General features: G+C 39.6%; 1 protein-coding gene across 2 annotated transcripts; it reads right to left on the reverse strand.

Moving 5' to 3' along the window:
* Positions 1 to 1,530: 1,530 nt before the first annotated feature.
* pipox (pipecolic acid oxidase) lies at positions 1,531 to 25,416 on the reverse strand. 2 transcript variants are annotated; one of them, XM_036561540.1, is made up of 8 exons: positions 25,297 to 25,416; positions 23,072 to 23,220; positions 21,400 to 21,613; positions 15,100 to 15,282; positions 14,113 to 14,265; positions 7,254 to 7,403; positions 4,425 to 4,500; positions 1,531 to 2,080 (listed from the first exon to the last, which is right to left on the reverse strand). In XM_036561540.1, exons 2-8 carry the CDS (start codon positions 23,134 to 23,136, stop codon positions 1,950 to 1,952), a joined length of 972 nt encoding a protein of 323 aa, XP_036417433.1. In that variant the 5' UTR covers positions 23,137 to 23,220; positions 25,297 to 25,416; the 3' UTR covers positions 1,531 to 1,949. The 2 variants fall into 2 exon arrangements, with proteins under 2 accessions (XP_036417433.1, XP_036417425.1); XM_036561532.1 differs by lacking the exon at positions 25,297 to 25,416 and adding an exon at positions 23,975 to 24,127.

Consider the following 25,416-nt stretch of genomic DNA (forward strand, 5'->3'; position numbering starts at 1 on the left):
GCATAAAACAAGCGTGTGCTTTAAGTCGAATGCCCTTTGTCACAGACGAACGCGTTCAGGAATCGGACAACACTGTTACAATCTTGTTTGAGGAGCCTAATGGGTTCTAAAGCAGGGTAGCTGTTGATTCAGCAAGCAGTGTATGGGCCCAGTCCGAATGAAGCAGTTTATTACGCTTACTTTGTAAGGCACCATGTACAAAAACATTCATCCCAAGTGAGAAAAGATGTTTTCAGTTGCTAGTAGTTAGCTAAATCAGCTAAATTCCAAGCTGCTGTGTCCCTGGGCAGGTAATCATACAGTTAATACAAAATTATCACCATGCAAAACTCAACAAAAACATATCTTGATTATTCCTAACCCTAAGCAGATACACTGAAAAAATGTCCTGCATAGAATTTACATAATTTAATATGTATACAGTACTGTGCAAACGACAGAAGCTGCTATTTCATTTATTAAATTTCTAGTTAAAACAGCTGTTAAGTCCAAAATAGTCATTTGTCAGCCTTAAGAAAAAAATAAAACACAACAGCTAAATATGTATTTTTTTCAATATGTAGTGTTGCACTATTCTTTTATTATCACTTCCATTCTTTTCAGGAGTCTTGCTTTCAGTTTTTCAAAAAATCTGTAGGGACCTCCAAAGTTCAGTTTTATATAGTTGGTTGATGCTTTTTCTTTTTCTCACAATCCAAGTAATCCCAAACACATTCAGTGAGTTGAGGTTTGGACTCTGGGGGTTCAGTCCACTGTTCTGAGAACACCAGCAGCTTCTTTGTTTGATTTCCAAGTTTTCCTTTTTTGTTGTCTATTTTCTTTTCTCAGTGAGGGCTTCTTGACATCTACACATCCTGTCAGACTCATAGTGTTGAGTTGTCTTCTCACAGTGGAAGGATGGACAGAAACACCTGTGGATTTTTCAGATCTAAATTAAGAGTGAAGGTTGTATCTTTTAATCATTTTTTGAACTTCTGTTTTGGAAACTCCTGTTTGTCACTTATTGTCCTTTGACTCTGTCCTTTCTTGTGCAAGCTGATCCACTTGTATCTATATACGACAGATACAAGATCTCTAAAATATACATAAGATATATAAGATCTATAATAAATTTGTATTTGTACTTAATGGCTGTTGTGACCAAAAATAAAAAAGAAGGTCTCTGAGTTTTGCACAGTACTGTACATCAATTCCATGTAAATATACTCCATGATAATTTGTCTTTTTAATTTACTTACATTCACAGTAATTGTGTTGAATATACTTAAATCATGTGAAAAGGTACAAAATGTATATATTTGAATGAAGTAAATACAATGTATTACTTTTTTCAGTGTAACCAACTTCCACCCTCTACTTTTTGCATCTGGTAATCAATTTTATTTTGCATTTTATTTTTGTCCCCTGAGGTCAAATAATTACATTACTTGTATGTAAATGAGCTGGTGTTTGTGACACAACGAAAAACAGGCTGTTTTTCTAGCTTAAGTTTCATATATGGACCATGTGGACTGGGTAGTGAATGGTACGTTTTAAAACTTTAATAATGTTTATTGATTATATCACAGTCTTTATTTCAGTTTTTTTTACTTGTATTTTGCATTACATGTAAGCACAAAATCTTGCAAAATATTACAGTATCTTAAGTCAAAAATGACATTTACCATGCTATGACAGTGCTGTTAGCAGCTGAACACTCATGAAGAGCAAAGTTTGACTTGAAAACTGTGAGTGTAGAGCAGTGGTGTGACATGTTATGCACTTGTTACACATGACAGTAAGTATGTACACTCATTGTATAGGAAAGCATATGCATTGATTGATTGAAAGTCAAAGTTTTGTCCTGGCCAATCAGTTGCTCCTTATATTTTCCTCAAATGACCACAGTGCAGTAGGCATTCTTAATCTGCTGATTTTAGAAAAGCTGTGTGTATTTACAGATTGTGGTCTCACAGAGCAGACTTGGGCTGGATGTGGAAGCGTCTGATGCTGAAAGGTGAAAGGTCGTAGGAGGGAACCTGCCCCATGCTCAGCTCACTCAGCACCTTCCCCACGACGGGGCCAAACTTGAAGCCATGGCCTGTGGCGATACAAACAAGATTTTTGAACAGGTGAGTACATGCTGTCCATTCATTCTGGCCACAACATGGACTGAAGCAGTGCAGAGAATAATATAGCCACTCCATAAATAGCCAGTGTCAGTGGTCTGTTGTTGAGTCAGAGCATCTCCACATGAGAGGGCACTGAAAAAGAAAATACAAAAAACACACTCTGGCACACTCACTCCAGCTGTCACAAAACATTTCCTTCTCATACGGACTTCGGCCAAATGCTAAATTAAGGACTTTGTCCCCCAATGCACATGAGTTTGAGTCTGTATTATGGGCTGTGTTTGTATATGTGAGGGAATATGGGACGTTCATAAATGCAGTGCATGTTCTCAGCTCTGTGCTGGTGCACTCTTTGAAGTCCTGACGGCAGGGCCAAGAGTGGTGGAAGGACGTTTGTGACGAGGCCCTTCAGATGGGGTAGCCATGGCAACCGAGAGGCCTTTACTTTGGCAGCCCAGCTTTGATGACAGGCGCAAGCGGGGAGAAAGGGCAGCAGCGGTGTTTTTTCCTAAACCCTGTTGCGCTTTAGCCTCGGAATCGTAGCCAAATTGTCACAGCCCCTGAGGTTTCCAGTCATCTACGCATACATCAGCTGTGGTCAGGCCGCTGGAGCAGCGCGGGCGCAAACACAGTCATTACAGTGTACAATAAAGAGGAGAGAGAAGGGGAAAGGTTAATAGTGAGGCTTCCTCGGCTCCTACCATAGTCCTTAATGCGGTATTAAGGCAGAAGAATAAACGTCATAAATCATTAGTGGAGTGTGGGTGCCAGAGCGTGATAACAGGTAGGATACTCCCGAGGCAGCCCCGCTACGTACAACACTCTCCATCACTCCTCTTCAGTGGCTCCTCTAACTAGGCTCTGACTGAGACTGAAGAAGACACCTAGAAGTTCCCATATGATTTTATATTTATGTTTTAGATTTTCACTCTATACTGCAATCTTTTCAGTGACATGGTGCTTCACTGACTGTGATTCAGTTGTCAATTGTATAGTGTTCAATATGTCTTCCAACACGGTCAGAACTCTCTCCAGTGGCAGTATCAGGGCTGCTGTTTTGGATAGGCTCAGCACATTTGTGGTGTATAATTTCATTCCCAAAGTAATACAAAAACAACATAATAATTCAACCACCGCTACATCTACTGAGGGGCCTTGTCACAAACGACCAGCCGCCACTCTCGGCCTTGTCTTCAGTACTTGCTGTGCAGTTTAACAGACCAGATGCTGTCAACCTCAGAATAGGAAAAACAACTGAAACTGAGATACAGAAAACTCAGAACTCAAAAATCTCAACTCACTTTGCACAAAGAAGCAATCATGTCCAACATACCTTTGTGTTCTCAATTTCTCTCTATTATTCTGGCATTCATGCCTTCACAGTCAATGTCACATTGCCAATGTGTGAATAAAGCTAAAAGGTGGTGAAAATTGAGGCCTTGTCAATTGTCAGTAAGAGACAGACACATTGTTTGACTTTTGCATGCTATTAAATTCCAAATATTACAATTGTTTCACCCCGAATGAGGATTGGGATACAGTTTGGAGTGTGGACTGTTGGGACTGTAGTGACATTTAGTCATAAGTAGGCATAAATAGAATGCTAAACAATTGCAAATCTTGCACTAGACGGTCTGAATGTTAAATAATTAATATATGTACGTGTGTGTGTGTATATATATATATATATATATATACATACATACATATATATATATATATATATATATATATATATATATATATATATATATATATATATATATATATATATATACACACATACATACACACACACAATTTGTGGAGCCTCAGTTTAAGCTAATATAACCAGCCACATTGTATATCGGTCAGGCCCTGTCTCTAAGTGTGAACAATGCTGTGCGAGATGAATAGCATGCAGATGATGAAGCTAATAGCAGAGCTTCTGCACATCTTTTCCCAAGCCTTTAAAATGAAACGCTGCTGCTGGAGCCCCTCTCGGCCCACGGCCGCTCCTCCAGAGCGAGTCTGAGCAGAAATTAATTAGCCTGTAATTAGCTAAAGGACAAGGCGATGGAACAGATGGAACAAATGCCAGGAGAGCCCTTTGGGCCCGGAGCGGCGGCTGTGGAAGCACGCACGAGCCCAGGGAGCCACAAGTGCCTTTAATTAGAGGATAAAAGGGGTCCGCACTGGGGGCTTCACTCGCCGTCCTTCACTGCTGCCCCTGCTCAGTCCCTCATTAAAAGTTGAGCTGGCTCTTTGAGATGGTGAGGCTGCGTATGTGTGTGGGAGTATGACACGTGTGTATGGTTCACTGATTGAACTGACCTGAGAATCCAGCTCCAATCACTATGTTGCTGTAGGTGGGGTGACGATCCAGGACAAAGTGGTGGTCAGGCGTGACCTATGGGCAGTGTGATTGAGCGGGGAAAGAGAAGGTTAAACACAGAACTCTTCAGAATGATATTTACCAGCTGCTTTACTGCCTTTATTCATTTGAAAAAGAAATCAGATCAGTTGAATACAAAGCAATGCCTGAACCAAATCAAATAGCTCAGAATGGATTTCAGCTCCAGACGTTAGTTCGAAAACCCAAAGGGATGTTGCAGAACAGTTTAGCCAAACTTTCTGCAGAAGTTAAATAAAAGTTATTACACTTCTCAACAACCCATCACCTTCATCCCAAACACTGAAAGCAGCATGTCAGCGAAAGGCCTCTCTAATAGAGGAATATGTAATTGAATTGATCGGGAGTAAAAGCCTCCAATTGCATTTGTACTTGGCAGCAGCGCTTGTATATTCTTAGGATGTTCCCTCTTTATTTGGCAAGGTGAAAGTAATCAATATGGTGGAGCTGACAAAGACATTGTTCTGCAGATCCCATTTAAAAGGACAGCTCTGGTCCTCCGTGTCCTCGCACAATTATCATCTGTTTTTATACTGTTCCAATCAATTTTCTCTTCATCCTGTAAAGAAGTTCTGTTTTGCTTGCGTCTGGGCAGTGTGCAACCAGATACAGCAAGCAGTCAGAAAAGTTTCTTTGAAAATGCATTCCATTGCAGACTAACACTGTAAAGGATTCCACAGTCTCAGAAATATGTTAAACTTCACAAGTTTTGAGTGTCGTTTAAAGGCCGTGTACTGATGTGTAAGATGAACTATTTCATGAAAGCTTGAACCATGAACCATTGAACATGAAAGCTTTCCTATCAGGGGTCAGTCTTTCTTCCGTTCCTTATGCAATTTTTGATTCCAATATCTGATTCAGCAGACTTTTTGTCTTTAACTCTTTAAGTCTGATGCAAAAAATTCTTCCAGTAGATCTCTATTAATTGTGTAATTACTCAGTACTGTTGTTGCATTTATTTGATATGTAAAGAACAGGATCAAACAAATCTGAAACTTTTTGACTGATCAAAGAAAGAGAACACAGAACTCTGTCTGAGGACAACCAAGAGAGATTTGGGTGGGAATGTAGACTTATTAGGGTGGGAACAAACTGAATGAGAAAACTTTACACCAATCTGCTGCCCTGTGAAGGCAGAAAGCTCAAAGCAGTGGGAGATGGTGCCATCGTCAGCTTTGTCAAATGAACAACAAGCCCGTGGTTGTACTATAATCATCACTGAAGTTCCCCCAAAAAACTCATGTTGAGTATGTAGATGAGTGTCGTGTGTGGAGAACACATGATGTGCCAAAACAAACATTACCTCTTGCGAGAGAAAATCACTTCAGTTAGCTAATGATAACGGTTTTCTAGCAAACTTGTTTGGCGTGTGTTATTGCTGTATTCTGGATGTTAAAAGAGCATGGGCTATAGAAATATGTGATGTATTTTAGAGGGGATGGACTATTGTTCGTGACTGATTTTACAGCAAACCAGCACCAAAACTTTAACAGGTTGTCCCCAGACATGTATTCTTATTCTGACGTCACGTCTGGCCTCGCTAGACTAGAACACAGAAAGCTCAGATCCTACATGCTAATAGGTTTCACTGTGGCCGTCTTGGACATGCATATGTCATAACTTCACTGGCAGCAGATTTGAACAAGTTTAAAGTCAATCAGCAAATTCTCAGAACTGATGAGATGCTCGGTTGCACAGGGTTAAACAATGTAATACACTTAAAAATCTGCTTACTGTTTTTTTTTACAGCTATGGTTAACAGTTTTCTAGTGTTTTGTTTTCATTACAGTCATACAGCATATATATTCCATTACTCTCCTGTACTGTGTACTGATTATATGTTTTATATTAAACATGAGCACAACTGGCACTTAACTTACACTATATAGACAAAAGTTTTGGGACACGCCTAATTACTGAGTTTCAGGTGCAAAGCATGCCACCACTGGAAACGCATTCTGTAGAGTGACGAATCACGCTTTTCTATCCAGGAGAATGTTACCTGCCTGACTGTATTGTGCCAGCTGTAAAGTTTGGTAGGGGAGGGACAATCCTATGGGGTTGTTTTTTAGAGGTTGGACTAGGCCCCTTAGTTCCAGTGAAGGGAAATCTTAATGCTTCAGCAGACCAAGACATTTTGAACAATTCTATGCTTCCAACTTTGTGGAAAAAGTTTAGGGAAGGCCCTGTTCTGTTCCAGCATGACTGAGCCCCAGTGCACAAATCAATGTTCATAAAGGCAGGGCTGGGTGAGTTTGGTGTGAAGAACTTGACTGGCCCACACAGAGCCCTGACCTCAACCCAATCAAACACCTTTGGATGAACTAGAACAGAGATTGTGAGCCAGACCCTCTCGTCCAACATCAGTGTCTGACCTTACAAATGCTCTTCTGGATGAATGGACAAAAATTCCCACATACACACTCCAGAATCTGTAGGTGTAATTTGTAGGTGTCCCAATACTTTTGTCCATATAGTGTATGTAGAAGCCCACCTGTGCATTATCCTGACTTTTGAAGATGTGTATATTTTTAACTGATGCCATGTGGATGGCAAATCTGATAAATTAGTCAAGCTATGAAGTAATAAGCATACACATCTGCAAATCTTACAGATGCATAGCATGCCAATCTGCTGTCCCAGGTGTAAAAAATGCACTGTGTGACAAATTTTGACACTTCTTTACTGAGGCTTTAACAGTGGGCCTGATGCATGGCCGTATCTAAAGAGGAATGTGAGTGTTAACTCACCGTGTACAAGCAGCTCTCCACTACAGCAGGCTCGGGCACAAGGCCAGGGAAGCAGCGCCTGATGTAGCGGCTCAAGATATCCACGTCACTTCTGTCTGTTTGTCTGTCCCTCTCGTTCGGATCTGTCTCGCTGCCCATGTGGTAGCATAACTAAAGCACAACATAGTTTGACTTCAGTTGACCTAACCATGCTCTGCCCACAAATGTGTATTTTTTTTTTTAACAGGTGTAACAATATTCACAATTCAATTTTCATATGATGCAAAAATATGGCATGGCTAAAAATGTACCTTATATTACTATGGTAAAGTCAGTATTTTTAGTTCATTAGAGCATTAAACATTATAAAAGTACAATACCTGAAACAAAAGCTGTACCTAATACAATGCTCACAAGCTAACACGTTCACCCAAGGGAAACACATTAGCCACAAGCTAACATGCTAGTTGCAATATAACAATACAATATGTTATGTTGTGATACATTATAATACGTTGTACTGTTACATCCCTAGTTTTTCCATAACAACTACAACCAGATTGGACAAGCTTTACAGAATGTTGACAAAAATTCCATTCAACCTACTGAGCACACAGTTTTTGTCCAAATCTAAATCTGGATTATGTTATTCCTTTAATTTTATTTTGTAGGCTATGCATTTAAAAGTTCACACTATTAGGACAGAATGGTCCTTATTCATCAGTTATTCAGTTGCATAAAAAGAATGCAGATTTTATGCCTATAATGGTGTACACACTACTCATGTACATATCATTTACATAAAGCACAACCTGATTCATGCAGATGTAGCATTCTGTTTATTTTTGCAACTATAAACAAACATTGTAGAGGTTTGACCTTAATCACGTTTAGCATATAATTTAGTTGTGCACTAATCCATAAGAAAGAAAAATAAAAAAAAGATCTTAATTTCTCTGTAGTGTCTCCTAGATAACAAAGGGCCTCATTCACCAATCTTCTTTTCTTCTTAAAACCCACTTATGCAGTTTGTCAGAAAGATTCTGACATTCACCAATATTATTTGGGATTTGTTCTTAGATAAGAACAGAATCTATGCACCCTCAAGCACAAAGGTGTGAACAGTTCTGCGGTTTAAAAATAGGTTATAAATCTGACACAGACTTTTTCTTAGGAACTTTCTCAAGAACACATTAAAAAAAAGTTTAGGAAGATATTGTTGAATGAGGCCCAATGAGATCACATGGAAAGACAAAGGCAAGTTTTGCTTAAGTCTTCTTTATGTTTCCATTATGTTTTGTTAACGCCACGTCCAAGCTTGTCCACAAGGGTAGCCACTAAAGAACAGGAGTTTAGGTTAGGTAAATTTATTTGTATAGTACTTGTGTACAATAGTCATTGTCACAAAGCAGCTTTACAGAAATGTGAGACCAACCTTTTAATAAGCAGAATTACAATGAACAAATAAGAATTATGACAATTCGGATGGAAGAAATGAGATTAAACAGATTAAACAGTGGCACTCGGATTAGACAAAGGAGAGACACCCAGACACAGAGACCAAATTTACTTCAATCCAGTCTACGTGACTCATAAAAGAGAATGGCCTCCTACAGCCGTGTCATCTGGGACCTGAGACAGCACTACAGCTCCATAATACATCACTCTGCGGTGCGCTGTGGGAGAGGAGCCGATAGGCACACAAAACCAGGCTCTGGTTTTCTGGAGCAGAGATAATACATCTAACATGACTCAACCATCTGTGCTCTGCTTTTCAGCCGTGTTGAGCGTGATCAGTCTGAGAACTCCCAGGGAGGCACCAGCGTGAAACAGCACTATGACCAAGAGAACACAAATCAGAGAGCAGGGCTACTGCTACGCCACCATTCAAGCGTTGAACCACCCTCTGTTAGTTTAACCCTGAAACAAAGAACACTGCAGCTTTTCTTTGTGCTTAGGTCTAAAGAATGGCTCGGGAGAGGTGCTCTCAGTGGGTATGCCAATGCTTTCAGAATAGAAGGTGTGCAATGGCCATGTATTGAAGTGTAAAATTAATTTTTTTTTCTATACATGAAAGCTTTTACTGCCAGTGCTTCACCCTTCTGTTTTACTTTCTTTCATTACATTTGCAGTTTCTGACTCAAAATATCTAATATCTAATTAAATGTAATAATAATTACCTTTTAGTTCAAAATGATATGATATGAATCTGTTCCATTAGTCTCTAGCCCTGAGTTTATACAATAAGTATTCAATGACCTTAAAAGTCATCAGATTCATCTGGATTATAAATGACACTCGCTCCAACCAGTATTTTTTGTTGCAAACCAATATGCTCTTAAAGTCAAAGTCAAAATTCATATTTATGAACAGATTGTAAAAAAAAAAAATGCTGCTTGCATAACTATTTAGGTCCTTCAAAATATTACAAAACCAATTCCAAAAAAGGTGGGACAGTAGGTAAAATGCAAACAAAAAGAGAAAGCAGTGATTTACAAATCTACTTTGAAAGTAGTACAAAGACAAGATATATAATGCTTTAACGCATCAACTTCATTGTTTTTTTTTTTTGTTTTTTTGGTAAAATACATTGATGCCTGCAGCACACTCCAAAAAGTTGGGACAGGGGCAATTTAAGACCAGTAACATTGTGAAATACATCCAAGAAAAGTTCCTCAGCCAGAAACTGCAAGGAGTATAGGTGTATCATTCTCTGCAGTGCATAATGTGATCAAAAGATTCCAGGAGAACACTTTGAAAAATGTCATCAATAAACCCCCTCCATCGCTGCATCCAAAAACGAAAGTTAAGACTGTACTATACACAGTGCAAATCATATATCAACAAAGTCCAGAAATGCTGCCGTCGTCTCTGGACTCGAGCTCATCTGAAATGGACTGATGCACAGTGAAAATGTGTAGTGTTGTCTGATGAGTCAACTTTTCAGATTATCTAAGGAAATAATGGATGTTATGTTTGGAGGGCCGAAGAAGAAAAGGACCATCAAGATTGTTACTAGCATAAAAAAATTCAAAAGCCAGGGTCTGTCATGAAATGGGGGTATTGGTGGGTAACCTGCACATAGATGAAAGCACCATTAATGCTGAACACATTTTGGAGCAACATATGCTGCCCTCTAAACGACGTCTTTTTCAGGGACACCAACTTCAAGCCACATCCTGCACAATACAACAGCGTGGCTACGCAATCAGAGAATGTTTGATTGGCTTTCCTGCAGTCCACACCTGTCTCCAATTGAAAAAGTGTGTCTTATTAAGCTCAAAATATGACAATAACCCCCCTGTATGGTTGCACAGCTAAAGACTTCTATAACAGAAGAATGGCAAAAAAGGACATTATAAAAATTGGATCAGTTTGTGTCTTCAGTCCCCAAGCGTTTAATAAGATGTTGTTAAAAGGAAAGGTGCTGTAACACAGTGGTAAACATTATCCTGTCCCAACTTTTTCTGAATGTGTTACAGACATTAAATTTGGAAAAAGTGTATATTTACCAAAAAACAATGAAATTCATAAAGTCAAATATAAAATATTGTTTGTGTAACCATTTTCAATTTAATACTAGTCACTGCCCTCTGTTTTTAGTAGCATTTCACATACAGTCCTAACTTTTTTGGAATTGAGTTTGTACTTGGTAGAACCACCTTTTGCCAGCAATAACAGCTTTAAATGTGTCATTTTCACCCATTCCTTCCTGGAAGGTTTATTCAAGATTTTTCAGGGTGGTTGGATAACACTTGTGGACTCCAATGTGCCAAAGATCCTTGATTGGGTGAAGATCTGGACTTTGAGTTGCTCATTGCAGAATGCTTTGGCATTGTGCTTGGGATGATTCTCCTGCTGAAGTCTCTCCCAAATTTAGTTTTTTAGCAGACTAAAGCAGGGTGTCTTGCTGTACCTACCTGTATTTTGCACCATCCATTCATCCTTCAATTGTCCCCGATACCTCACTGCTGGAATGGTGTTTGTTGAAGCATAGGCATTGTTGGTTTGCACCACACATTACATTTTGAATTTTCACCATTAAGCTCAATTTACGCCTAATTTGACCACAAAACCTTATCCCACATTTTAGCTGGGTCACTCTGGTGCTTTCTGACAAACTCCAGACTTGCTTTGAATGTTTTTTTGGCAATGGCTTCTTTCTAGTCACTTTGCTATACAGGCCAGTCATATGCAGAGCTCTTGGTATCATTGACTGGAGCAGCTTCAATCCAGTCTCAGCCACTGAAATCTGTAGCTCTTTCAAAGTGATTGTTGGCCTCTCTGTTGCTTCTCTCACAAGTCCGCTTCTTGCCCTAATGCAGAGTTTTGATGGATGACCTTGTCTAGGCATTGCCTGGTGGTATGTTGCAGCTTCCATTTCCTTACAGTTGATCCAATAGTGCTTAAATGAGATATCCAACACTAGGATATTATTTTGTAGCCTTTTCCTATCTTGTGCATGTCTATACCTCTATCTCTAATTTCCTTTGAATGCTCCTCAGCCTTCATTTTCACAGCTTTCCTTCAGATTTGCAGTCTGACTAATGATACTTGAATTAAGGAGGTCTTTTATCTGGAAAAGGTGAACTTTTTCAAGAGGCCAATTCTAAGCTAACTGTGTCCTTGTTAGGGCAATATCTTTTATCTGTGTGAACTTGGAGCTTTCACAGCACAGGGTTGAATACATATTCAAACAGCTTTTCTCAGTAATTTGAGTAATTCAGTTTTTAGTAAATGCTGTGGGTCGCCAAGAGCAGGAGTAAGAAATGCTGCTTTGTACACATGTAGAACTGATGCTTTGCATTTACAGGAAGGCCAGGTTGAAAAGGCATGATCTGTCTGAGTGTGCTGAGGACCAGCAGCAATGACCAAGAAAACACAGATTAGACAGGCCGACTTCTGCTACTGCACTGTTCAAGCATTGAACCATCATCTACTATTCATCCCACAAACAGAAAACAGCACAGCTTTTTTTGTCTGCTTAAATAGCTTGTTTGCAGAGCAATCTACATGAACTTTTTTACGTTCCAATCAGGCTTACAACGTAACCGCTGTGCCTTCTGTTCATCTTCATGCACACAGAACAAGTATACACATATACAAATTCATAACCAGACATAAAATCTATTTATTTCTTCTGTTTCTCTCCATGTCCTTTTCCCTAACCCTCCATTACCTGCAGGAGATACATAATACAACCACTTTGTCTCTGTACAGGTTGGACATCTGGGGAATAGTGGATCTGAGGTATGCACTGTGGTGCTCAGATGTTTGTATTTATGATATCTTATATTTTATAAGTTGTTTATATGTATGCAGAAATACTGAAATCCTAAGTATTAAAGTTGTCCCCCAGTTATGGGGGTGGTGAGGACACAATGGAAGGTGTGCAGTGTGTCTGTCACTGTGTTCAGAATGATTCACACTTTAACTCATTCTCTATTTACTACATAGCGTTTACTATACAGTGAACTGGTTGAACCATGGAATGACCAAAACATTTTACTGCTGGGGATTTAAACACCACCACAGCATGGCTGAACCACTACATAGTGAAAAATGTCTGTAATAACCACATAGCTTACTGTATGAAGATCATTTCATATAGCTATGTCAGTGGCTTTAACCAGACTAACTAGCTATGCAATAAAATGCTTGCAAATTATGCAAGTAATTACCTTGAGGCTACTCAAAGTTCAAGGCATAATGAACTACTTTATATAGCAAATTGAAACACCATGAAACAGGAGGACGGATTGAGAAAACTTAGAGAACGAGAGTAGGAGAAGCCACTTCACAAAATCATATTGTCACTGTCAGAACTAAATCTTGTATCTCCATTGTTTTTGTTTCCTTTTTGCATAATTTGAAAATACCAGCTGCTGTTTACACTGTGTTGAAATGGCTCAAAAAGACTTTAAATGAAATGTTTTTCATTACTTCATATTGAAATTTAGGAATGTTTTTACCTTCTCTTTTTTTGGAGATGCAAAGTTTTGTTCTGACAGTGATATTATGCAGATTAATAAAAAAAGAGAAGAGGAGGGAGCAGATCAGTTATCTAGGAGTTGTCTGTCAGACCAGTTTATTACATTAAATGGTTCAAAGGTTGTATTAGAAACAGTTTACATTACCATCAATAGTAGCTCAGCTTGTCGTTCACATAGGCCAAAGATGTTGGAGCTCTGCTCTGGTGCACTCTTGTCTATTTCAAACTCTAGTTTTAAAGGGTATTTCCACCAATTTTTCAACATTTTTGCATACTTAAATGGTTAAGATGTAAAGAAAGTCCTACAGAGTGGTTTGGTGTGAAATACCCCATTCTAGAGAAACTTGCCGAGTCAGAATTATTCACAGGGGTGGTGAGAGAAACCAGATATCTGGGTTTAATGCCTCTAAAATCTACATCAAATGGTTACAGAAACTCTGTCTGAAGCCCGAGACACTGTTTTATGATACTTTTGAGATAATCTTTTGGCACAAAATGCAATTTTTTTTACATCCTTTTATGGTGGAGAAATACATACAGGGTGTTGTAAGGCAAAATAGTTCCCAAAGAGAACTTTTATTTTCAGATTTATCACTATTTTGCAATCAACATTAAATATAAAAACTCAGAAGACACATGTAGGTTCACTAGTGGTTTTAGGTCAATAAAATGGCTATATTTTTGTTGCAGACATTGCAATGCCTGGATCTAATCACCACCACTGTAAAGAAATTAATGTCAGCAAGTTTCTCAACAATGAACCATTTCACATCAAAACGCTATGAATGACTTTATCAATTATTGAATTACACAGAAATTATTTATTCCAAATTGGTGGAATTCCCCTTTAACTGTTCTTTCAGACAAATCCTGTCCCCTGTCACTCACCTTCATTAGTCCTGGATACTCATTGGACGGGAGGCCGTAGATATCGTGCTCCGCCTCCTTTGGCTGTATCTGGATGAAGCAGGGGAAGCGGTTATTGACGCTGTAGGAGCCCGGAACCTTCTCCTTCCAGTAACACAAATTTATCTTCACCACCTGTCGAGAGAGAGAGAGAGAGAGAGAGAGAGAGAGAGAGAGAGAGAGAGAGAGAGAGAGAGAGAGAGAGAGAGAGAGAGAGAGAGAGAGAGAGAGACTTTAACTGACACTGACTGGGTCAGGTCTTTCCCTGCATCATCGTTGTCTTTGATCCAGCAGCAATTACTAGAGTAGCGTTCTACTATTACTGCAATATCAGGGATGAGGATTTAATTAAATGAATATACACTGATACAAATCACATCTTGGGAGAGGTAATAAAAGGATAGCATTTACTAGCTCTCACTTTAATGAACTGTCCAGGCTGCTTCCTCATTCAGGGACCATAAAAATCCACCAGCACACAAATTCACACGTCACACATACACTCCTGCTCGCTCGAGCGCAACCTTTCAGGACCACGCTACGCTGAATAATGCAATTCCAATTTCGGGTCCAATTCCGAGCTTAAACAACACTGAATATTTCCCCCATCACCTCTCTTTTGGTGTGTGACACGTGGAAGATTGTGTGCACTGAGACTGCCTAGGCTGCGGGCAGCACTGGGGGAGGGAAATGCCCTGGCTTGTTTACTCTGAGCAATGGCTGACTTTTCAGGCTGACCTGGGGTGATGCCAGTCAAGCTCTGCAGGGCTGTGTGTAATTCCCAGCCTCTGACCTCTGCGCTGAACTGTGGCGGAAATGATTTCCTTTCAGATAATGCTTGGCGACCTGGCGTCAGGCATTCTCGCAGACAGAGTGTTGCAGTATGAATTTTTTAAGACTGATAAAGACGGAGCGTGTGAGGGAGTGAATGCATGAATTGCTCTGGCTCTGTCAGTTTGGCTGTTGTACCTTCAGTGGCAGCTGCAGTCCGGTGAGCGAGAGGACTCTGTTGGCCCAGGGACCCACTGTGATCACCAGGCTTTTTGCCCTGTACACACCAGACCCGGTCGTCACGGTGACCATGGAGCCAGGCTCGATTTGAGCCACTTTCTGTCCATCCTTTAGTACCCCACCATGTCTTTGGAAAACCATCTGAAAGGAGAAGAGGCAGTGACAAACTTTAAAGCTGAGAGTGGGGGATATGACCAAATTTTAGGGAAAGGGAAAGTCCACATTTACTCAAAATTTCTGCACAATTCAGTTATTCAGAGTGGTTTGATGTGAAATATTGCAGAGTAAATTAACAACCAAGATTTCTTTACACTGGTGGTGATTGGGATTAGGGGTTTTGATGTTTACAATGCGACCAATGGTTCCCAAGTATCCAAAACAAGTAATAATAATAATAATAAAAATAATAATAATACATTTAATTTCTATAGTACCTTTCACATAGGTCTTTCACAAGGCCATTTCAGAATAAGAAAGTCATGATCACATCGAACAAAGGGATTATCATGAAAGGGAAAAAATATTGCATAGTTAACATCAAGAGACAAACGTTCTATGAGTCATCATCATGGGGTGCTGGGGAGTATTGAGAGACAAAAAAAGAAAGTATTGAGAAAACCAGTAGGTTTTGAGGTGGACTTTGAAGAAAGAGAGGATGGAGTGGTTACAGAGAGATAAAGGCTGAAAGGCCAGCATCAGAGGACCACAGAGTTTAAGCAGGAGTACTGGGGAGAAGAAGGTCAGCAATATAAAGGGGTGCAAAACTTTTTTCTTGTGAAAAAAATGCCGTCCACTTGTCTTGGAAACTTGTTCAAAACTCGTCTAGTGAGCTAGTATTTTGAAATATTAAACCTTTTAAACGATGCTGCAGCCTATAGAGCTGTAACTTTAATCTATTATTATATCACTTGTATTATTATATCACTTATTTTTAGCTATTATTTATTACTCACTTTAGCTCAAAATTATGGGCAGACTTCAACAAGGCACCATGTTTCTTTCCATGGTGGTAATTTAGCTCTTGATGAACAGTATCTCAGTTTGTCAGAACACTGGCAAACACTTTACTCTTACAGGTGTTCACATTTACAGGCCACATTTAAACCAATCCACTGAATATTAGTTGATCATTTCACATGAATAATCAAATATCAAAATATGGATTTTTTGCAGCCCTACATGCATTACAAAATTACAAGTTAATACACAACTTCTTTTTTTATTCCAAGCCATACTTGCTGTGTATATCCAATTAAGTAAAAAGAATATGGAGATGAGTTTGGAGATCTGTTTACATTTGAATATCACCACTCCCGATACTCTTCCCAGGTTTATTTCGGACCTATGGGAAACAGTGTATTTTACGTAATAGCTTTTTGTGACACAGCTTCTTAGACGCACAAACCACACTAAAAGACTTTGTTTACATCATAACAATTTAATTATGCAGAATCTTTAAAGGTGGAAATCTCTTTTGAGATCATGACAGCTGAAAACATTTATGCTATAAACAAAATGCATCACAATATTCAGTTTTTCAGAGGTTTGTCAAGATGGAGCAAACAAAACACGCCAGCAAAACAGCAGTGTCACGTTAAAAAAGGCTGTTGAAAACTATGAGTACAATGGAGTACATAGAGCACATTATTATTATTATTATTATTATTATTATTATTAAAACCTTAATTCCAAAAAGGTGGGATGCTGTATAAAATGTGAATGTAAATAAAAGAAAGGAAGAGGTTCACCAATCAGCAAAAAACTGTGTCTAAAAAGTGTGGAACAATTTCAGAAAAATGGTCCTCAATGTAAAACTGTGAAGACTTTGCACATCCCACCGTCTACAGTACATATCATCATCAAAAGATTCAGAAAATCTGGAGAAATCCCTGTACACAAGGGTCAAGGTCGACGGTCAATATTGGATGCTCATGATTTTCGGGCCCTCAGACAGCACTGCATTAAAAACAGGCATGATTCTGAAATGGAACTCACTGCATGGGTTTAGGAACACTTCCAGAAATCATTGTCTGTTAACAAAATTCGGCCTGCAATTCATGAATGCAAGTTAAAGGTGTGTCATGCAAAGAAGAAGCCATATGGAAAACTGTTCTGTGGTCAGATTAATCTCAATTTGAAATTCTTTTTGGAAACCACGGATGCCGTGTCCTGCGGACACAAGAAAAGAGTGACCATCCAGCCTGTTATCAGCGCACAGTTCAAAAGCTTGCATCTCTGATGGTATAGGGCTGCATGTGCTCAAACAACTGGAAAGGTACTATCAATGCTGAACAGAGGTTTTAGAACAACATATGCTCCCATCCAGACAACGTCTCTTTCAGGGAAGGCCTTGCATATTTCAGCAAGACAATGCTAAACCACATACTGCATCCATCACAACAGCATGGCTTCGCAGAAGAAGAGTCCGGGTGCTGAACTGGCTTGCCTGCAGTCCAGACCTTTCACCAATAGAAAATATGTTGCATCATGAAACAAAAAATCTCGTAAAGAAGACCCAGGACTGTCGAGCAGCTAGAATCATACATCAGACAAGAACGAGACAACATTCCTCTCCCAAAACTCCAGCAATTCATATCCTCACTTCCCAGACGTTTACAGACTGTTGTTAAAAGAAGAGGGGATGCTACACAATGGTAGACATGGCCCTGTCCCAACTTTTTTGAGATGCGTTGCTGCCATTAAGTTCTAAATGAGTTAGTATTTTTCATGAAAAGGTAAAAATATCTCATCATTTCAACATCTGATATGTGTTCTATGTTCTATTGTGAATAAAATATGGGTCTATGAGATTTGCAAATCATTGCATTCTGTTTTTATTTACATTTTACACAGCATCCCAACTTTTTGGAATTGGGGTTGTATTATTTGTTTACAAAAATGAACTTTTCACAGATGTTGCATTGTTGAAAAAAATAAATAAAATGACAAAAAATCCTTAATAAAATTAGATGTTGTCATAATGGGCATCTATTCAGCTAATTCATACGCAGATTATGCAGTTGCTTTTCACTGGTTGTTGCTTCCAGGCTTTCAATGATTGAAGGGTTTCGTTGCAAGACACAATATTGATGACTTTTTCATGACATACATTTTACACATACAAAATATTAATGCTATATTATGATATGATTAACATCTCCTTTATTAGAGAAATAAATGTGTTTTCCAAAACACATTTAAAGTCAAAGTCAGCTGTTTTTTTCCCCAAAAACTCCACCTATTTAAAACTGACAGTTTTTTAGATGCCGACAAATCTCAAAACTGACAAACAGCAGCTAATTGAGGCATTTTCTAAAGTTCCTCAGACTGTTAATAGAGAATCTTTTCTGTGTGTAGGTTTCTGTTCAGGTTTAACGGATCTGAGGTTGAAGGAAAGTCACACCAAGACTGTACAACACCAGAAAGAATGATCCCAGATAATGAGCAAGAAGCAAGAGCTGTTTTCAGACAGAGGCATCAGGGAGCCTAGCACTGCACACTGGGACTGCTGTAGACCAGAACAGGTTGAGGCTTGGAGGAGATGGTGTGTGTGCAAAGGTACAAGGCCAGAGTCCTGCAGTCAAGTGCTAGAAAGCCTTAACAAGCTACACTCACTAATGATGTTGCTGTCTTGTGTTAGTGCATGGTCAGGATCAAGGTCCACTGGCATTCTGTGAGGACACAGCCTCGGCTATACAGCTCAATATCTTTTTCCAAAAACAGGGGTGCACGAATATTTTGGCAGCTGTAAGTCATTTTTCCAAGGTTAATGATGGTGTCTGAAGTACGCTTGATCTGCTCTCCTTAAAGAAGACAAATCACTTTAAATAAATTCACAGAGGAATGATTAACTGTGTCTGGCTTCTACTGAAATAAAAGGAATCAGTTTGTAAGAGTTATGTGCTTGATGGAGCACTCAGAAAGACTTTCTCTCCTTCAAAGCCTTTTTTCCCCTCTCTTTCTCTGCTAAGCAACAGCAGTGCAACTTCAGGCTAATGTCACACTCAAATTAAATCTCTTTTCCACTTAAGTGGATCAGGGTTTAGTGACAAAGCAAGCTCAGATCATCCTATGACTTAACCAACATTGAGAAATATTCTTGACCCAATTAGACGTCAATAGTATTGTGTGATATGCATGAAAGGATGGATCCCCACTGTCCAAACCCGTGTAAAAATGTGTGTGCTATACGAGAAACCAGGTGTCTTTCTCACCAAAGCAAGTTTAGCACAGACAGAGTTCCTGACTAAGTTTCAGGAATTGCAGTTAACTTGTTTCACGAAGACAATCATGTGTGTGTGTGTGCACACGAAAGTGTGACATCACTTACAGCCAATGATGTAAAACGTGGAGGAGTTAAGGGTAAAAAGAAAAAGAGTAAAAAGAAAGTGTGTGTGTGTATATGTGTATATATATATATATATATATACACACACACACACACACACACACACACACACACACACACACACACACACACACATATATGTGTGTGTGTGTGTAGTATATATATATATATATATATATATATATATATACACATATAAGGTAAAAAGGCAACGCTGTCTCCACTGCCACTGCATTAGTGCTTATTGGAGCAATAATTGCTTTATAGTCTTGATATCTAAGATGTTTGATTTGTTAAAGACCGATTTTCTTCATGTGACTGAGGTCACAAACGTTATAAAGAAAAAAACCTGCTCCAGGGCCAGTTAAGTTGAGGATTTTGGATCATAACAGTTTTTCGTCCAAGTTTTTTCAGGCCAAGCTTCTGACCAAATGGGACAGCCTGTTGGAAATCTCATTCCAAAACCAATGAGCAATAATATGGAGTTGCAACCCACCCCTTTGCAGCTATAACGACCTCCACTCTTCTGGGAAGGCATTTCACAAGATTTTGGAGTGTGTCTTTGGGAAGTACTGCCCATTCAGTCAGAAGAGCATTTGTGAGGTCAGGCACTGATGTTGGAAGAGAAGGCCTGGCTCACTATCAATGTTCCAATACATCCCAAAGGTGTTCAGTGGGGTTGAGGTCAGGGTACTGTGCAGGCCACTGGAGTTCCTCCACATCAAACCCGTCAAACCATGTCTTTACTGTCCTCACTTTGGGCACAAGGGCATGGTCATTCTGGAAAAGGAAATGCATTCCCCAAACTGTTGCCACACAGCTGAAAGCATATAATTGTCTGAAATGTCTTTGTATGCTGAAGTAATAACATTATCCTTCACTGGAGCTGAGGTGCTGAACCCAAACCCTGAAAAACAGCCCCAGACCCTTATCTCTCCTTCAACAAACTAGTGTAGGCACTATATTCTGGTAGCTAGCTTTCTCCTGGCATCTGCCAAACCCAGATTCATCCATCAGACTGCCAGATCGTGAAGCATGATTCACCACTCCATCTGACACTTGGCATTGTGCATAGTGATCTTAGGCTTGTGTGCAGCTGCTCAGGTGCGGAAACCCATTCATGAAGCTCCCAATGCACAGGACTTGTTGATGTTGATGTTGTTTAACATCACTGAGCTCTTCAGTACAACCCATTCTAATGCCACTGTTTGTATATGGAGATTGCATGGCTACTTGCTTGATTTTATACAGTTGATCAATGGGGGTGGCTCAAACACCTGAACTCAATAATAAGCAGGACTGTTCACATACTTTTGGCTATACAGTGTATATATAATATTAGGTAGCTATTACCCCAGTAAGCACTAATGAGGTGGCAGTGGCAACAGTTTCGTTTTCTTTACCACTATAACTGCTTTACTTTCTTTTTTTCTTTGAAAAATAAGCATTTGACTCCTCCTCATGTTTCACAAATTGGCCGTTTGTCGTAAATATCATGCTTTAATGCGCACACTCACTGGGGTTAATCTTAGCTTGAGTATAACCTGAGTTAACAGCGAAAGTTGTTAAACTGACGTTAACTTAGACATGTTTAATGAGACAGGCTCCTGAGTTAGCTTCTCAAAGTATACTGCCCTACAAAAAGTGGTAACCACAAACACTGAAACTGAGAGGACAGTTTCAAAGTTCTGTTCTTGTCCAGCTAAATATCTTGGAAATATATAAGTGAATGATACTGACTGAAATATGTGTGCACAATCACTTATGTACCTGCAACATATCTGCCCATTTTTTCAGTTGCTGTAGTTACTGCTCTCTGTCTTTTTATGGAAGTGTACTAGAGCCAATAAAGTCTTCAGAAAAAGGACGAGAAACAGTGAGAGGAAATAGTCTCTTCAGCAGTAGCTGACCTGTGCTGCTCTGACAGCTCGATCTGCATACAGAGCTCCAGCATTGGTTTCCACAAATGCTGCATCCCCACTGGTCAGGTTGACGTTGGGGATATGTTGGCTGAACTCGTGCCTCTGCAGCACCACGGCAGGAACACTGTTCCTCTGCATTGAACTCTTAACGAGCTGGAAGTCCTTCCCATTCTCCGGACCCATCACTAACAGCCCTGTACGCCTACAGCAAAAAGGATTGTATAGTTAGGTGTTCCAGTTAGGCCTGTAAACTAATCATTAACACATCTAAGTCAACTGGTATGGTAAGTTCTGTGAATCAAAAACTGAAATTGACCCAGTGCAGTAATGTAATGTGTAATGTATTGACAGTTCAGAGCATTTCCAGGATTACATCATGATACACAATTTAATACATCAACTTTCAGTAGTCTTGACTCTTTATACTGTGAGAGGCCTACATTCTGCCCTGAACAGGCAGTTAATATGTTTTTGTCATGATATGTAGCATTTTGTAGTGCACCTGAGTCCCTAATCTTCACCAGATTGACAGAATTCACACTTTTGTATCTTTTTGTGATTTTTTTTGGTCAATAAATGTCCTCTAATGACAGTACCCAGCATGGATTATACAAATATTAAATAATCATACAACCACTGGAAATACCCTCTATAGGAATGAAGAAATCCACTGATATACTGCTGATGTAGAGGCTAATAAATACAGACATGATATTCGACTTCCTAGCAGAAACATTATCATTCTGGTTTAGCAAGCAGCCTGCCCCCATGTACCCACCCCAAATCCCTTTCAGTTTTCAAAAGTTCCTCCCACCTTCAAGATACATTATTTCCTAGTCTTTAAATCAGAAAATCTCACTCTAGACACTACTGTGGCACCACTGTAAGAGGCAAGTAAGCATGTTTACAAGCTTACTTTAATAGTAATGGTCACATTTTGGCCAGTTTTGGCCATAAATAATCTGAACCCTTTAATGGTCTAGCTCATTTATCAGAGAGTATTAATAGTGTGCATGTATTTGGAAGAGACTGGGGACAGACAGGGTGCACGCTTCAGCACCTTTCATGTCTTTTTGACTGATGAGTGGCGTTGAGAAGGCTGACCGCACTCTGAGGCCTCCACACACTACACCAATTCGCTCCCTCATTTATGATTACCCTGCATGCAGGCCCAATGTCCAAGGCTAAGAGCCAGCAGAGAACTGTAATGCACATGTACTGAGGCTTCACCCACATTTCCCACCGTACACTAGTTTACAAAAGTTCAAGGACACACAGTGGCTTTCTGATCAGGGTCCATCAGTCACTAGGCAGAGATAAATGCTGAGAGAGAGACTACAGCTTGGCTCTGCACCAAAGCTAAGTGGAGAATCATCTGGTGATCCATTACACATCACAGACTGTGAAAAATTAGGTTGCTGAAGATTGGTAAGGCTTTGGAACAGGAAAAACTTCTCTAAAGATCTGTTTGTGGTACAAAACTGAGACATGTCAATCAAATCACAAGAGGCACAAATATGAGAACGTGCCGCTGCTTCTGATTGGGATTATTCATCATATCATGACGGATGTTGCAATGATTAGGCAAACGGTCAAGACGTCTCACGCAATGGCCCTTCATACCCTTTTGTCTGTCTATTAGTGCCCCCTCAACACACACCTGTATAACGTGACTCCAGCCTCCTTTTCCAGCAGGGCCCAGAGCTCATAGCTCTCCTCCATCATGGTTGCATAAAAGTCCTCCGCATATGCTTTACGTATGATCCTGGTCTGGCCATGGGAGCTCCCCCTCGAGTGTGGTAGGATAAACTGAAAAGAGAGAATATTCAAGACAGCTTATTGGTTTTTATGTCATTTCTACATACATAGCACTGTTTAAAAGGCAAAAACCATCCTTACAATTAGAAAATTGAAATACATAAACTTTGTTCATATAAAATTACACAGAAACCTCAACAACTAAATATAAAATAAATATAAAAATTTATTTCAGTACTTAGTATGTCCACTTATTGCGACTTCTATTTTATTCAGGAGACTTGCTTTCAGTTTTTAAAGAAATCTGCAAGGATATCTTTCCACACTTCCAAAAGTTCAGTTTTAGAAGTTGGTTGCACTTTCTGCTTATCACAATCCAAATAATCACTAACACTTTGATTTTGAGGTCTGGACTCTGGGGTGGACAGTCCGTTGTTCTGTGAACACCAGCAGCTTATTTGCAGTGGAAGGATGGACAGAAACACCTGTGGATTTTTTTCAGATCTGAAGCAAGAGTGGAGCTTGATTTCCTCCTGTATCTTAAAAAATGAAAGTTTTAAGTACTGTTTATCTGATATGAACAGTTTTGATCGTCTACCTGGCCTTGCACAGTTGTTAAGAGTGGAAATTCAATAAATCAAGGGTGGTTCCTGACTTTTACACCGCATATTTATACTGTACATACACTAAATATTGTGTTAACTGCACCAAGTGCAATCAATGAAAAAGTAAAGAAGCCAAAACTGAACAAGCTCTTCAAAAAGCTGAACTTTCACTGCTGCAGAAATGTGACAGTCTAACCAACCTGCTCCAGCAGAAGAGTTTTCTTCTTGTTTTTGGCCAAGTGATAGGCAGTGAAAGACCCCTGTATTCCAGCTCCTATAACTATGCAGTCATACTCCTCAGGTGCCATGTTGCAGATAAAACTGAGATTGTGCCACTGCTGCAGCAGCCTTGCAGCACAATGTCCAAAGTTCTCAAATTACAGTTACATAATCTTGGTTAACACGCCCACCTGTGACTATTTAAAGGAGGCTTAGCATTTCACTACACGCTGCCAAAAGAGATGAGACATTAGCCTAGAGGGGACTGTCTTTGCCCCACAAGACTACAGGACATGTCCACCACAAGACACACCCACTCAAAAAGGCATGCCCACTCAAAATCATTACTCAAACCCACTCCTCTTGTAAAGGAACCTTCAGACTTAGTATAGTACAGTGCAGTATAACTAGTATAGTATAGTTCTCACATATTAGTGAACTAGGACACAAACTATAAATGTTCTGCTGACTAATGCTTGTAAACACAATACTGTTATCACCATATACATTTCCCAATCAGTATATTGTGGTAGCTGCCACATGCTTGGGGTTACAGAGGGGACTTCAGGGGCGTACTACCTACCTATTACCCCCCACGAAAAGAGACATTTGTTGTTGTTTTTGTTGTTCTTTAGTTTCAAATATGTCTGTATGTGTTGATTTTGTTTTATTGTGAGGGTTTAGTTAGTGTGGGTTTGTGTCTACCACAGAGAGAAGCTACATGGCTAGAAATGACCTTCCCTGCAATTCTGGCTGTTTGCAGTATCCTCTTCTGCTATGTTCAATAAAAGAGCATTTTCCTTGAGCAGAAAATGGCGTCCCCTGGTTCTTTTCCACCATGACACCACAATATAGTGTGAATGAACAAGGCAAGAAAAGTGAAAGGATGCTAAATAATTTCTAGCAGAGCTAGTACCACTAAACTAACCTATCTGGCTTATATGAACCATTTGCACACCTACCACAACATTCCTTTCCAAAACTAAACCGTAAAGGACGTTACAGAACTTGATCATTATATACAGCTAGATAGCTAGCTATGCGTAGAGCTGGACAGCTAACGCTGCATTATTTTATCAACCAAATAAACTTACACGAAAGAATAGTCTACAAAGTACCTTGTGGCTAACTTTACACTTACATGCGTTGTTCAGCTCCATGTTAACCTAACAGGTAGCTAGCGTTAGCTAACCTTAGGTAACTAAGCAACCACCAAACTTTAGATTTTCTCTTTACGGTTTTCAGCACAGTGAAAATATAACATAGCCAACAGTATTTCTATAGTAACAGCTAAATATCACACCTTCGACAGCTGAACGTCGACCCGGGTCCTACGTGTGTGACTGACGGAACAGGCGAAAGCTCAGCCGACTCTCAACACCGTCAACAGGCTGCCCTCCACACACCTGTACGATATTAGACT

Source organism: Colossoma macropomum, unplaced genomic scaffold (genome assembly GCF_904425465.1).
Source record: "Colossoma macropomum unplaced genomic scaffold, Colossoma_macropomum, whole genome shotgun sequence".
Lineage (NCBI taxonomy): Eukaryota > Metazoa > Chordata > Actinopteri > Characiformes > Serrasalmidae > Colossoma > Colossoma macropomum.

Bases quoted from the DNA above. Each gene is read 5' to 3' on its own strand.
- pipox (XM_036561532.1), bottom strand. From the start codon at position 24,082: ATGGCACCTGAGGAGTATGACTGCATAGTTATAGGAGCTGGAATACAG. The intron at 14,266-15,099 runs GTACAACAGCCA...CTCTCTCGACAG, and splicing joins GACTGCAGCTGCCACTGAAG to GTGGTGAAGATAAATTTGTG. The intron at 2,081-4,424 runs GTCAGTTCAATC...GTATCGCCACAG, and splicing joins GATTGGAGCTGGATTCTCAG to GCCATGGCTTCAAGTTTGGC.